At 34.0% G+C, this 16380-nt stretch overlaps 1 protein-coding gene across 1 annotated transcript; it reads left to right on the top strand.

Moving 5' to 3' along the window:
* The first annotated feature begins 1268 nt into the window (after positions 1–1268).
* Positions 1269–7295, top strand: Slimp (Seryl-tRNA synthetase-like insect mitochondrial protein). The gene is made up of 2 exons (XM_076514165.1): positions 1269–3459; positions 6814–7295. The coding sequence occupies exon 1, from the start codon at positions 2019–2021 to the stop codon at positions 3423–3425; it is 1407 nt and encodes a 468-aa protein (XP_076370280.1). The 5' UTR covers positions 1269–2018; the 3' UTR covers positions 3426–3459; positions 6814–7295.
* Positions 7296–16380: the final 9085 nt, after the last annotated feature.

Raw genomic sequence — 16380 nt, 5'->3', positions numbered from 1 at the left:
AGTAGCTTTGTGCGAAATTCAAAAACAAAAAAACAAATCTCTTGGAGCGCCAATTTATAGACTTTTAAGTAAGGATCTAGAAAGCTCAACTGGGATTAATACTGGTAATCACATTGTTGATTTTTTATGCTCGAGGGTCGTCTACAAATTTAGAGAACACGCGAGACTTCCGCAATACACATCCAACAGTTCACGTCACATGGAACAAACTGAAACAAACGCAGATATTAAAATAAATGCATAACAGTAAATCCGTCACATGTGAATATAACAAACTAAATATATATTTTAAACTGGTTATAGTTGGGTGAAAATTACTTTTATCTCAATCATTGCATTTATATTTTGAATTCCTAGCATTTGAAACAATCTACAGATATATAATTTCATTTGTTTACACAAGCCTGCGATGCTTTTATTGTCTTGAAATATTTACATATTCTGTAGTAATTTCTGTATGCGGAATCCGTACATGATATCTATTTTTCTCCATAACATACAGATTTTTTCACAAAAGGTCATATGTACTTTTGCATAAGTGTATCATTTTCATTAAAATCGGTTTCCATGTTGTTGTGCTTAAAACGTTGACAACCACTGGTTATATATTTCACTAGACGTGATAATCTTGTTAATCAGTCTAGAAACCAAATATATGAAACATAACAATAATAGAAAATGTTTGTTGTGGTAATCGAAATAACAATTTGATCTCAGCAAACGTTTTCTTTTCTTTTCGATTTGTTTATTTTTTGTTAAGCATAAAGATGCACAATGGACTCGTATAGACGTCCACAGGTAGGTATAAAAGAACAATTGCCCCTCTTATATTTCAAAACATATTGCGCATATTATGATGTAAATTTAATATTGCAGTTAAACGAAGTATTTCTAGTAATTTTTATTTAAATTGTAGATTTGTGTTTGCATTAAAACATATATAACGTATATTATTTTAGTCTGTTGACTTATAAAGTAAGTTTGTCCCCTACAAGCATGTTTTATTCTCCCAACCCCCCGAAAATATTTCCATGAGGTGCTCATTTGTGCTGTGCCCACAACGGGTATCGAAACCCGATTTTGAGCCCTATAAGACTTCCGGCTTACCATTGGGAATTAGAACATTTAATTTTGTTTATTGTAGAACCTACCTAGTGTTATGTATTTTTAATGTAAATCAAAAAATATTAACGTCATATATCTCCAGAATGTTCTTGATTAGTTTAATATTTTGCTATTACAGTTTCTTCAGGAGCTATTAATATGCTACGAGTTCATTTATACAGTGAACCAAACTGAAATACTGTCATCAGTGTTCCGATTTCGCTTCAACTGAATAAGTGAATGTGTAGGATATCGATAATTCGTGACGATACTGTAATAGCGAAATATTGAGTTATTAAAAATACATTGTGAAGATTAGGTCGTTATTTTATTTACTTTTGTAGACATATAAGTATCTGGCTATAACATTTCAATATACCAACCATTGTTTCAATATGGGAAATGAAGTTATGTGTGTATGATATAGCTTCTTTCATTCTTTTGGAAGCATAGTATTTAGGGTAGTAATATCAATAAACAACCAATCTAAGCGAATGGTATATTGATTGCTAGTCTGTTTCCTGCTTGTTGGTATAACTGGTTTATTTTATATTTGTTTATTGTTGCTCCCTAGTGGGTCAGCCATACATCTGAAGTTATATAACGCTGAAAGTTAAGTTTTGATGTAAGTGATAGGCATAGCACAAATAGTTTAGTGTTGTTCTGTATATAGCTCCAACTAGGCCTAGGCAAAAACTTTAGTAAGTAAACACGATCGTCAGTAAGCTAGATTTAAATTTTTGTCCTAACTTGTGTGTCAAAGATAAATTACTGTATTCTACCTTAATTTTGACAACGAAAATGACTCGAATGTAATAGCGTTTGTAAAGACTTAACGTTTAGTTATTTCTAAAAAGCTCAACTAACTTTTGACTCATTCCAATCAAACAACGTTAGCTAATATCAAAATTACTATGAAAATTATAGGACCTCGACATCTTTTGTGTTTTGTACCCAAGCTTAGATCGTTAATGCACATGAAATTTTCGCATGTTTCATATTATTACAAAGCATTCACTCCATCTACCTTGTATATTTCTGGACGTTATGGTACAAAAATATTTCCAGTAGTTTCACCTAACCTGGATCTTGATTTTTACTTAAAAAACTGGGATAATTTGCAGGAAATGAGTGAATTAAGAGGTGCTAAACTTCCGGACCTCACTGACACTCTAAAACAAATAGTTTCCCTTAAGAAAAAACAACAAGACTTGCTTAGAGTGAAAGAAAATATTAGCCAAACATTAACAGAGTTCTCCAAAACAAACCATATAACTTCAGAAGAAAAGGAGAATTTGAAAATGGAAGGAAGGAAGGTGAGGGAAGAAATTAAACATGTTACTGAGAAGATATGGGATTATGAAGATGATGCTATGCCAGTATTACTATCAATTCCTAATAACATTCATCCAGACACTCCACTACAAAATGATGAAATAATTGGCACATTTTGTTCCAATAATAAAGACAACTGTATTCAAAGTCTCAAAGCTTGTAGAAGCCACCTTCAGCTGTCACCAGTTGATATTCAGTTCTCAAATGTTAGTCCATGTTCTTATTATTTAACAAGAAATGCTGCTTTACTTGAATTTGCACTTGTTTACTTTTTCAGCTATCACCTGGCAGATGCTGGTTTGACGGAAATCAGTTGTCCAGATATTGTTAAAAGTGCCATTGTAGAAGGATGTGGAAATAGCTTTGAGTCATCTATTTTGATATCTGAACAAAAGGGTGCCATGTCATTTTTGACTGGTGGAGCAAGTTTTGAATCCATGACTGCATATATCACAAGATGCAATGTGGAAAAAACTTCACTACCTTTAACATTTTTCTCTGTTGGAAGGTGTTATCACTCATTAAATCCTCAACAGTTAACAATTCCAGGTTTGTTTTCAGTTCCACAAAGAACAGAAATTCATTTCTTCATTGCATGTGAGGAAAATAATGAAAAAGAAAATTTTGAAAAGTTACTAACCCTTCTTCAACACTGTTATAGTTTGATTAATCTACCTTTCAGAGTTAAGAAACTTGCATCAAAAAATCTTGGCATGGCAGAGAGTTTACGTGTAGAATTTGAAGTGTGGGCACCAGCATTAAATGATTATGTATTATGTGCTAGTATTATTAGAAATAATGACTATGTTAGTAAAAGATTGATGATAAAACATTGTTTTAAAGGTAAACCAAATGGGTTTTTGCACTTGATTCATGGAACTGTTGTTTCTATTCCTACTCTAATTGCAGCCATTATAGAAAATGGTCAGACTTCAGATGGCTTGTTTGTTATTCCAAATGTTCTTCAACGTTACATGCTGTCCTGAAACAACAATATGCTCACATGATACAGATTATGTGGTGAGCATATCTGTATGCCAGTTCTTTAATTATATTTTGTTGTACTTATGATAATTTTTCAAAAACAAAATATAAGTTAATTCATTAGATGAGCAAAAAATGATGAATAATTATTGAATTTAAAATATTGTAACTATTTTTACCATGAAATCAGCTGAAAAGTATAAATTATGGACTATTTGTTTTTAAACTTAATAGCTGTAGGAAATTTATATTTTTGTTATTCAGGAGTGGTACATGAGCAAAGTTATTGATAATTGACTTATATGAACTAGGTTATTGATAATTACCTTGTAGTAAGTATTTCATTATCTTAAATTTTGTGGTTGTAGTGACTGAGAATAAAATTTGAATTTCTAAAGAAAGAAAGAAATATTATTAGTGTACCAGAAAGTGTTGTATTTAGCTTAACACTGGAGGAACAGCAGAAGACTTCTGTGGCTGTCCCATTCATGTTATCAAACACCCATTTACCTTTATCCAACCTTGAAGTTTTAAAGTATTTATTAAGCATTCCCTGCTCTTTTCCTCATGTATGACTATGTTGTTTAAAAAATAAAATTGCCTCATTTGCAGAAGTCTTTTATCCTATCAGTTCTAAAATTTGCATCCCTATCATCCTTACCATTAAACATGAAGGAAAGAAAATTCATCAATAATGTATATTCCCTTTATAATTTTGAACATTTTGAGCTGATCTCATGTAACCCATCTTTTCTCATAACAAACTAATTTTAAAAATCTTAATCTTCTCTCATATGACAGCCCCTTCCATTTCTAAATTCTTAGTAGCTCTTCTTTGAACTCTTTCCAGCAGTCCAGCATTCTTTGTAAAGTAAGCAACCCAAGACTGAACACAATTCTTGAAAGGAGACTTAAACAAGGATTTGTAGAAAGAAATGATTATGGTCTCATATTGAATATTCCTGTAGACACAACCCAAAATCCTATCTTTTTCCCACTAACAACAACATACTCTCTGAAAGGCATAAGAGACATAATTAAAACACAATGATCCTTGTCTTACTATTGAGTTGATTCTAAATAAGGTGGAAATTATATTAAGGAAATACACTTACATTAGGCATAATTAAATGCCATTAATTTATCTGACTTGCCAGGTGGTTAAAATTCTCTTGGTAAAACAAGAACATTTTCCTTCTTAATTACACCAAAAGTTAACTATCAGCAAATCTGACAAGTTCTTCATCAATATTATTAATGTATATTAAAAAGATTGAGATTCAGTATAGAGCCTCAAGGTACTTGTAACTTTAGTGTGATGGAACTCCATTAATTTATTACAAACCCTTTCTTTCTTTCTTGTAACCAAACATTAATCCATGGAGCTAATTCATCCAGAATATTCACAGAGATGTGCAGAGATAAGTTATGTCTTCTTTTGTTTGTGGCACTTTGTCAAAAGCTTTCCAGAAATCCATGTATACTAAATCTGCACGTTTATTCTCATCATAATGAAAAGTGATTTATTTTAAGACCAAAAAAAATATCTGAAGGAAGATTTGACCCCCTATGAAACTATACTGACTGTTTAACAAAATTGTAAACTTCAGTCAGTCTCTCCAGAAATTTTACCATCATAGAGGTAAGACTAATTTGCCTATAATGAACAATACTTATCAACTCTCTTAAAAATGTGTGTAATAATAGTAAGGGCTTGCGTATGTAATTTTTAACCTCTTTTTAACACCTCAGAAAAAATGTTATAAAGCCCAGGAGCCTTACAATATTTTAAACTATCAATTTATCTTTAACAATTCAAGGCAAATATTAAGGTCATGTATTTCTCTCATATTTCCCACTGTTAATTTCTCAGAATCTGGGATACTTTACACATCTTCTTTAGTGAAGAAAAAGAAACTTTTAGCAGCTTGGTCATCCCATAATAACCAGTAGTAACTTCATCATTCCTCAGAGGCCCAGTTCACATTTCTATACACTACAGTATTTACAGCTAGTATGAAAACCTAACACAATTAACAGTACTGAGGTTTCAATGTTGTGGCAACTATTCATTTATAATACATTCTGTGGACAAAATGTTAAGAAATAATTTTTTCTAGTTAACATGAACATACCTTTGCCTTTCTCTGGTATCACCAGTTATAATTCCAAACTGGCATACATTTTCTGGTTGATCACTCTTAAGCAATCAGAAGGAGTGTGTTGTTGCTAATGGTAGAGCAATTAGGATTTTAGATTGTATCTACAGAAAGACTGAATACAATTCAGATGTTATTATATTTTTGTTATACAGATCACATTTATAGTATTGTGTTCATTCTTGGGCTCCTTACCTTGGAGGAGAAAAAAAGGAGCATTGAATTATTGAAAATAATTCAGAGGTGAGCCATTAGGGTGACACCTAGGATGGAAAAATTGTCATACAAGGACAGTTTAAGTTCAATGAAATTTTCTCATGGAAAAAAAAAGAAGGGTTCTGATTAATATGCTTAGGATTGCTAAGAGAACTAATGATATTGATGCATGATCTTTAGCTGTAGATCATAGAATGACCATGAGTTTTTTATTGCATGTTTTTTCATGTACAAACTTTTAGCTCATAATTCCATCATCTCTCATCTGATCTGAAAGCGTGGGACTCAGGAGATCAAACCTATTTGATAGATATGTTTAACTGTAGATTAATTTACTCTTATCCTGCCTAAAATAATTTAAATATGAAGGTAGGCTGATTGAGTTCATGACGAATAATAAAATCAAGTAGGGTGTATGCAAGTCTCACACTTGTTATTGCTAGCACACAAAAATACAGCTAATTAAAAGAAAACTAATGTTTTCAGATTAATGTAATCTTGTCTAAAAGAATTTCAAGTGCTGCAGCTGTTGAGGATTCCTTCATGTTTTATTTTGTACTTAATGCTAAGAATGGTTGGACTAAAGAAAACAGATTTGAATTTTAGCCTAAAGGGATTATTGATTAAGACAGTTTTATTATTATAACAGGATAGTTGGCATATAGAATGGGTTGCCTTTGGATATAATGGAAGCATTAAATTTAAGGGTGAGGTTTGTTATATATTTGAGTAATAAGGGTTAGCTTTGAGGCTTCTTTTTTGTCAAGTAATTTTGTTGTCTTTAAGTGTTTTGTTATAAACTAACACAATATATTAATTGAATTGTCTCAAATGTTCAGAAGAGGGCCACTAGGATGATACTTGGGATTAAAAGATTGCCATACAAGGATAGGTTACGATCTTCAACATTGTTTTCTTTGAATAAAAAAAAAAAAGGCAACATTAGGTGTTAGATATTCAAGGTTATTAAAGAAATTCATGATATTAGGGTATCATATTTTTCTCATATTTATAGGCGATAAAGGAATAGGAATATAACTTTTGGCAGGAAGGAATCATCTCTAGCTTCAGCAGTTTTTTCTTTTTCAGTATAGTGATTGCCTTTTGGAATGAGTTGTTTTCAAATGTGATGGATACAGTTAATGTAACTGAAGACATGATTAATATCTAATGATCAGCGCTGGATTCAAATTTGTTTGTTTTTGAAGTGTGTAAGACAACATTGATGAATCAACAGGCAATTTGTTGTCATTAAATGTTATGTAGGTGTATAAAGTATTTTCTGAAAATTATTTGCATTGTTAGCTCACTGCTTGAGTTTTGACTGACTTAAATATGTAAGATATTATTGAAATTATGGCCAAAATGTCAGTTATTGCAAATTGTATGCAACTGTGAATTACTGTATTCTAGTCATTTTGTTTTCTTGTGAATTAATTATGATATTAATATACATACTCCCATTTAGTGCATTATTTTAAAATATTTGTACACTTTATCATTAGCTTAATTTGATAATTTCATTTTTAAAAGGTAGCAATGAATCATTTGGCTATCTGATTTTATACTGCCAACCTACAACAAAATACATATAAATATTCTTATATTCAACCACGATTTTTAAAGTATTAACCTTAATCTCTTCTTCATCATCTTTAATATTGCAGTTTCTACCACACATGAATTTTAACTTTCCACTTGTTGACCACCCTAGAAGAAGATTAATCCTGTCTTCTTTGTTATAAATATAATAAAAAAAGAACAATAAAAGAAATGTACACATTAATGCCAGGGGTCAAGAGAGTGACCCAGGAAATGGGGGGAAAACTACATCACTACTACTTTTATGTTGATGTGAAAAATGTATCTAAAGATGTCACAGTACTTTAAAATATGTAACAATTTTACACGTTTTTCAGTCTAACTACATAACAGAATTCTATTTAATCTTACAGTAAGGAATCACTGAGTTGCATGTAAGCTACAACAATGTGATACACTGTGGTATAAGTCTTTTTAGTAACAGTAGATTCAATCACGATATTGATTGCTAAGTCTCAAAATAAATTAGTTTTGTTATTGGATGGGTAATGACACCAGACAAAAAGTGAAATATGAAACAAAATTTTAATTTCAAAAGATCTGAAGTGCAAACACTGTGTTTTTAATGTAGTAATTGACCATTACTTTTATTGGATTCTCTCTTTAAAGTGTTTGCCCTCCAAGATCATGTTCCAGACTGTCTAAATTCAACATTCTTAGTTCAAAAGAAGTGTAGTATTTGCCCAGAGAGATGAACAATATCCATGTTACTTGTCATTTTCATTCCAATATAGGTGAGATCACAACTTTTGGGTACCATTTGAACTACCATTGAGGGACACTGCTTCAACTCCTTGCGCATAATTTGCAGTATTGAAACAGTATCCACTGTGGGTAGAATAAGTATTATCTATCGGGGAATAACAAAGACAGCTACAATAAAATAAAGCTAATGGCTTTCTTGACTTTCCATTACGTTAAATCTGTACATGCAGGAAAATTTATTAGTGTAGGATAAATATTAAAATATTACAAGGAGACAGAAATTATTGCTTTAATCATATGCCAACTATGTGTGAACTTCGAACTGTTACATATACATGTGCTATGAAGTAGAATATTCAGTATAAAGTATTTTATTTCTATATTAAATAGAAATAAAAGGATACTGCACACTTCCAGTTACCAAAACTTTACCCTTTTCAAAAAGTCTCATCAGGCTGAGGAAAGTAAATACAATTTGTATGTAACAGCATCCAACAAATTTTCAAACTAAATATTAAAATAAGTATAACAAATACATCTAACTAATACAGTGACATAAATTTAAAATCATGACATTAAGTTCATTCAAAAAAATATATTATGTACCAGAAAAATTCCACTTTAACCCTTTTTTCTGCTAACTTATGAAAGAACTTAGATACATATACCCAATGAGTAATGAAAGAATTACAAAAGACTAGTTTCAGACACTGACTGGGATTGTATAGAGTCAAATTGTGAGGAAGAGAGGTTTCCTGAAGCAATTCAGGATTTTTTTTTTTTAAATACCTACTGCCCCTAATGGCATGGCCATATGTCTGTGGGCATACAAGACTAAAACTTGATTTTGGTACCCATGGTGGGTGTAGCACAGATAACCTTTTGTGTAGTTTTATCCTTAACTACAAATAAGCAGAAGTACCTAATGGTCAGTGAACCAACCAGGATGGATACCATTTTAGATGTATTTATGATCTCAGAAAAACACAGGTTCAATAAGTTTTGACACAAAATGATAAAAACCCTGTAACTCGAGCATTTTCAAAAGGTAGATCTTTTTTCTTCATGGGCCAGGTGGTTAAGGTACTCAACTCATAATCCAAGGGTCACGGGTTCAAATCCCCATCACACTAAACATGCTTACCCTTTCAGCTATTGGGATGTTATAATGTGACAGTCAATCCAACTATTCATTTGTAAAAGAGTAGCTCAAGAGTTGGTGGTGATGACTAGCTGCCTTCTCTCTAGTCGTACACTGCTAAATTTGGGATGGTTAGCGCATATAGCCTTTGTGTAGCTTTGCGTGAAATTCCAAACAAACAAACAAACATTTTTTCTTCAAGGGCAGACTGGGAATCCACCTTTCAAAAGTGCTTGGGTTACAGGGGTTTAGATTTATGGTTAACCTCCAATAAAAATATGGTTCCAAGAGGTGAAGTAAGGGGTACACTAAGAAAAGAGTTGTTATTATATAATTTGAGTTTGTTTGTTTTTTTGGATGTTGAGATAAATCCAATTTTAGTTTCTAGTTCTCAGAAAGTTGATTTTTAGGTCCAGTGATAGATTTTTTATTAGGAATTTATAATAATAAGATAAAAGGTGATGTTAAATGGATTTGGTAAATGTTCAAAACTTTATAACTAAAGATAAGCATATTCTTAAAAAGAAAAATGGCAAGAAGGATAAAATCTAATTGACTTACAAAATACAGATAGGAGAAAATAAAGAATAAATGCATGTAAATTTCAAAGATATTAAAATTGACAATATGGATGATTTGCAAGCTGCAAGAGAGTTGAGTATTTGGTTAAAAAAGAAGTCAGGAAAACACAAAGGGCTTTTGTGAAGTAGCTACCTGGTAATGTTAAAACTAAAAACAAGAACTTAATAGATATATTAATGGTAGATATGATTTTAGTATCAGGTTTGGACTCTAAATAGATGTTAATGGAATGATATTTGTTGAAGACTATGAAACATCTGAACTTTAAAATGTTCTCTTGCTTTTGTTTACCTCTTTTAATAAGAGAAGCCAGTAGCAGCATTCTTGACCCTGAGGTAAATATTAATCCCTTGATGGTAGGTACAAAATTAGGAGATTAACCCTTAAACATCAGGAATGTTGTAGGTAACAGCAACAGTTTATGATGGCTGCCATTTAAGAGTTAAAAGTAAAGTACCAGGTTCACTTGAGGTTTTCCTCACAGTTGTTAAGACTAGTACCTTCAGTTATATTGGAAGTTTCATATTTGCTCTTGATCTTAGTGTGTCAGATGCAACCCGAGTGTTACAGCTAGGACAGTTACTTTGACTTTGATACCTCTAATCATTTCAGCATCTAACTGAATAGCTGATTGCTCATAATTACAAAGCAACTTTGTAATTGCATCCATTTTCAAGCTAATGTTACTTTTTTTCCCTTTAAAATTTCGAAAAAAAATGTATTTGATGTGTGGATTTTATAACCACATTACAAGGCACTGACACATTCCACCTTGTATGAATTAACTCACAGAACACCACTTATGTACACAGAGGTATGAAGATACTATTATTCCCTTTGCTATATATATGTGTAGTCCACTGTTTTTTGTGCTCAATTAGAGCTGCATTGGTTGACTTTTGCATGAAACATCAGCTGAATGGTTATGAACAAATCAAACTGATAAACACTACAGTATGCTCATCCCAAGGATGCCTAATCTAGATCAGAAATTATCACTTACATTCTGTGTGCAACACATCTTAGACTAAGTTGTACATTTTGCTCTATGTATAATGGCTAGTATGTTGTGATTTGCAAAAATGAAGTTGGTATCCACTAGATGTAATGGTAGTTTCTCATGATGTCCACTGGAGTCCTTGCTGATTATGTGTTTAAAAGGAACTCACTCTCTTGTCCTTGCACCTTTATTTGCATATATCAAACTCTGCAGCCAAGAATGGCCAGGTTGTTAGGATGCTTGACTTGTAATTTAAGGATCATGGGTTCAAAACCCTGTCACAACAAACATGCTCACCCTGTCAGCTATGGGAGCATTATAATATGATGGTCAATCCTACTATTTGTTGGTAAAAGAGTAGCCCAAGAGTTGGTGGTGGTGACTAGCTGCCTTCCCTCTAATCTTACACTGAGAAATTATGGATGGCTAACACAAATAGCCTTTGTGTAACTTTGCATGAAGTTCAGTAAAAACAATCAAACTCCATACAGTTCTGTCAGAGATGGACTAACTATTAAACACTTTCATGCAATTTGTCTATTGTGCTTGATTTGAGCTCAGAGTTTTTGGAACATTTGCCACAGCATCTATCACTTGTTATTTTCATCCTGAACCTGCTAATTTAATAACCGGTAATTATACCCTATCCTACTTTGATGTTTGGTAGAGTACTGATGATGATGGTTGGCAGACATCTCCTTAGCCATTAGCTTGAGACAACAGCACTGCTCTTTTTGTTATGCTACAAAGTATAGGCAGTGCTGTTGCTAGTGCTTTATAAAAAAAAAAATGCTTTGCTATTCTTCTCCTGGATGATGTCTAGGCAGAGTAATTGCCTGTGGCTGCATTATGTATCCCATTAGCAGACCTTGTTGTTTTATGTATTCTTGTGTTTGTCATACCCCTGGTCTGACCTTGCTCCAGCTACACATTATTGTGGATGGACCTTGCTGCAGCATGTACACCATAAGAATGCTTGCATAGCTCTACTATCCATTGGAGACCAGTGTGTTTACCTTGCATTTCCATCATGTTTAGGTGGCTAGTTGTTTTCTTTTCCAACTGGATTTAACTAACTATATTGGAGCTGCTGTCTCAGTCACGCCTTCTATCGGAAGTATTTCTGCAACAGTTGCTGCTATGGGCTTTTTTCTTTCAGATAGCTAATTTGAAGTTACACTCTTGTGCAAATTAATTGAAACAAATGGTCATTTTACAATATTTTCAGCATGGCGGCCGGTGTAGGCTCGCTGAACTAGATTTCCTTTAATAGTCATTTTTTCACACGGTGTCATTAGTTGTGTTTTGCATTTCTGTCGATCTATTTTTGGGATATATGACGAAATTTTGAGGAATATTACCTCATTCGAAATTGCGTTAGAAGGGCAAGGAGACCAGTCAAAAAACTTTTTACCAACTCAATGAAGAAAAAACGGTATCAATGGGGTCTGAAATACAAGAACTGGACGCGAGAACAATGGAGGAAGGTGTTATTCAGTGACGAGAATCATTTCTTCGTACAGGGTCAAAGAAGTCCGCATGTTTGCAGATCTCCAGGTGAGAAACTTCGGGAATCTCACATCAATCAGTTCGTAAAAATCCTTTGAAGAAGATGTTTTGGGGCTTTTTCAGCTACTATGGTGTCAGAGGCTTACTTATCGAAGAAGGTATGATGCGAGGACCACAATACATCGAAGTTTTGCAGAGAAGAGTCGTTCCAGAATTGAAAAAAGAGATTTCCAGATGGATCTGGCATTTTTCAGCAAGATCTGGCTTCGTGCCACACATCGAAACTTGTGAAGAATGTTATGACTACAACGCGAATAAAGGTGCTGGACTGGCCTGAAAACTCTGGACATAAATCCTATTGAAATTTTTTGGGCGACTTGTAAAGAAAGACTTCGGGGAAAAGATAAGCTAATTGAGACCATAATTGAGGAGTGGTACCGCGATCCAAAAATTAGTAAAGATTGCAGTCATCTCGTGGACTCGATGCCAAAGCAGATTAATGATCCTCTGAAAAATAAAGGTGGTCATATCATGTATTAATTTGTGAGTAATTTTTGGATTCTCAGAAATAAAACGCAAAAAATTGAAAAAAATCGTAATTTTCCGTCTTGTTTCAATTAATTTGCACAAGGGTGTATCTCTTCAAAACATGTACCATATTTTTAACTAATGTCACTTAAGCTCACTGGAAACTCCCTCATTTAATTTATCAATCAATATGTTCTTACGATCTGCAGAGGCCATTGCTGGGTATGCCCCAGTATTTGCATAAGTAGCTAGACCCTTTGTGACAATATTATTATTAGCAGTGAACTTGGCCCAATGGATTACTGAATTCTTTACTAGGCTGAATTGGTAATTTAACTTGTACTCTTCATTCTGGTATTAAGTTATGTCAAGAACTCGATCATCTAAACTCATCTCATGACCAGGCATTGCACATCATTCTCCAAAGTTCACCAATATTAGGCAGTAACATTCCTGAAACATCTCACAAACCAATGTAGATCTTTTTCTGTGACCTCGAACATTGGGGTCATGATCTAGTTGGTCTCACTCAAAGGGCCTTGCATACCAGACTAAAGCCTATCTCGTAATTCCAAATGGTGTCAAGAAACGTTTTTATTGGCTCTTGATGATAGCTACTCACAGGGACTTCAACACTCAAATGGACTCTTGGTCCCTGGTTTGAAATTTTAGGGTGACGGGTTAATTGTGGTGACTGGTCATACAGCCTTGCATAGCTCCAGTTGTTATGAGCTGCTGTAAATATTATGGAAAAGCTTTGTGTATTGAAAAGTATTTCTCCTCATGGATCACCCGTGGATGCCCATTGTCTCACCTGCCAGGGTAACTCTGGCTAACAGAAATCACTGTGTAATTTTCTGTCCACTGTTAACAAGATGTCTGGACAAGAGAATGGGCTGCTATGCACTGACTGGCAATGTCCTGGGAGCTCCATAAAGACTTCCTGATACAGTCCTAAACTTGTCAGGTGCCAAAATATTTCAGCACATCTAATTCATATATGATTCCTTTTCGTTAAGATAAATTCTCAGAGATATCATTTACTCATGTAGCCAAGGCACATTAGATGTTAGGAAGCCTCCTGAATCAGTAGTTGCAGACTAAGTTGTGTTATGAATGTCTGTAACGTTAGTAAAAGACCTTTGTTCACGAGAGAGCGTTTTTTTAGTCTCGGGCTGGCACGCCAGGTGGTTAAGACACTTTACCCGTAATCTGAGGGTCGCAGGTTCGAATCCCCATTACACCAAACATGCTCGCTCTTTCATCTTTGGGTCGTAAAAATGTGACAGTCAATCCCACTATTCGTTGGTAAAAGAGTAGCTCGAGTTGGCGGTGGGTGGTAATGACTTGGGTTACTCTTTTACCAACGAATAGTGGAACTTACCATTACATTATAACGCCCCCACGGCTGAAAGGGTGAACATGTTTGGTGCGACCGCGACTCGCACCCGCGTCCCCACGATTACCAGTCGAACGCCTTAACCCACCTGGCCCTGCCGTGCCTGTTTTAAGAGTCAGGTTTCTATGTATTTAACTTTTTTAAAGTTTTTCAGTTTAAAATGCGATTTGGAATCGATAAATTTCTACAATATAATAGAAATAATTAATTCAAAGCACAAGAAATCAACCTCAAATTTTCTATTTTTAATATACTATATTTTAAATCTGAATTCAGTTTATCATAATTTAATTTATAAATTAATATTGTATTACCCATGATTCCATAATATAAAAAGTAAAATCACGATGTCAAAGTTGAAATTAGACATACTGTTAAAAAGAAAATATGAATAAGTTTATTTTGATAATTTTGCGTTACTGGTTCATTGAACTTTACCATAACCATTGCATCTTTTTTCAACCTTCAGGTTCGAAACCAAATGCAAGAGCTGGACAATAATAATAACATATAAAAACTGTTATTAACAACGTGAATCTCTATAAACTTCTTTGGAAAAGAATTACAATGACCACACACATGAACATAACAATCCAATCCAAGTTACAGTGACAGTCTATGCCTAACTACACTGCTAAATCTTCGAGTAGTAATATTATCCCATCATGCAAAGGAAACACTGCAATTGAGGTAATTTTTAAGGAGTTGCACTGTTTTTCTCAGAACTTGTATAGTTTTTTCAAGTTAATTCGTTTGTTTTAACAAATAATGGATATAAAATATTGGTTGTTATTAATTTTAAATGTTGCATTCTATAGAATTCAGTACACCCTTTCATCGAAATAGCCTTAGAAGAACGAACGAATGAGTTATTTCTTAAACTGGAAATCCCTCAAGCCACTCAAACTAAAATATATTAGAAGACATAAATTTTCCAAGTCGACTAAAGAATACCCGGAGAATTTACCTATGCAAGTCCCAGAATCCCAATCTGGAGTTTCGCCACACAGTACACAAGACTTAACACCTATCTTTGGCTTTAACAAGTTATTGAAAGGGTGAGGACTTCACCGTGATACGGTCCCTTTTATCTCCCCGTGCGACTCCCCACTCTTATGTTGTGAGTCACTTCAAGTTAGATAAATATACACGAATTTTTCCAGACGACTGAAGAATATCCAGAGAATCTACCCGGGCCAGTTCTAGACCCCGAACCGGGAGTTTCGCACAGTGCAGTGGACTCACTACCTCTCGATGGATTTCAAAAGTTTAGGAAAAGGCTAGCGGCCCCTTCCTTCTCCTAGTGCGACCCCCACTCTTATGTTGTGAACTAAACTGGCACTAGCTAGTGAAAGTGGATTTTCTCGGAGTTCTCCCGTTTCCCCCACATCTAAATTCTGGCATTGGATCTATAGATCCCAGCCGCCCTGATGGACCCTAAGTCACGCATCGGTCGTTGGTTTTGTGGTATCACTCACTCAGCTTGGGTGTCTGGTGTTAGGTCGCCGGTTTTTCGTCTTCTTTGCTTGCTTTGAGTTCGCAATCAGTTCGTTTTTTGGTCACGATTTTTTAATTTTTTTTTCTTCGGGTAGCCTTACCGTATTCTAAATTCATGAGCGGGGCGAAGAGAAAGTCTATCTTTCTGAGCATCCCCGGTTATCTCTATCTCCTATGGGATAGAGATCTACAAACCGAGATTACTGTCAGTTTTTGTTTAAACTGGAAAACTATCCATGATAGTATAATTGTCAACAAAATAAATTGGCGAAGATAAATCTACTTTCCAGGTAGAAGAGTTTTCGTGGTAATGTAAGAGCAATCATGCACAAGCTAAATAAATTGCAAATAAATACAATTATAATGAGTTGTTTTGAATTAAGCACAAAGCTACACAATGGGCTATCTGTGCTCTGCCCACCACCGGTATTGAAACCCGGTTTTTAGCGTTATAAGTCCGCAGACATACCGTTGAGCCACTGGGGAACACAATTATAATGAGACGCTTTTGTTTCTCGCAGCTTATTAATTTTGCTGTACTATATTACATGAACAAAATCTATTTTACGTTACAAACATTTTAAAATTAAAAATAATAAATAAATGTTAATGCATGCTT

This window comes from Tachypleus tridentatus, chromosome 1, assembly GCF_004210375.1.
Source record: "Tachypleus tridentatus isolate NWPU-2018 chromosome 1, ASM421037v1, whole genome shotgun sequence".
Lineage (NCBI taxonomy): Eukaryota > Metazoa > Arthropoda > Merostomata > Xiphosura > Limulidae > Tachypleus > Tachypleus tridentatus.
Note: the sequence above shows the minus strand (reverse complement) of the source record. Positions and strands in the feature narration are given on the sequence as shown.

What these genes read in the sequence shown, in the direction of transcription:
- Slimp (XM_076514165.1), top strand. Translation starts at nt 2,019, where the DNA reads ATGAAAATTATAGGACCTCGACATCTTTTGTGTTTTGTACCCAAGCTT.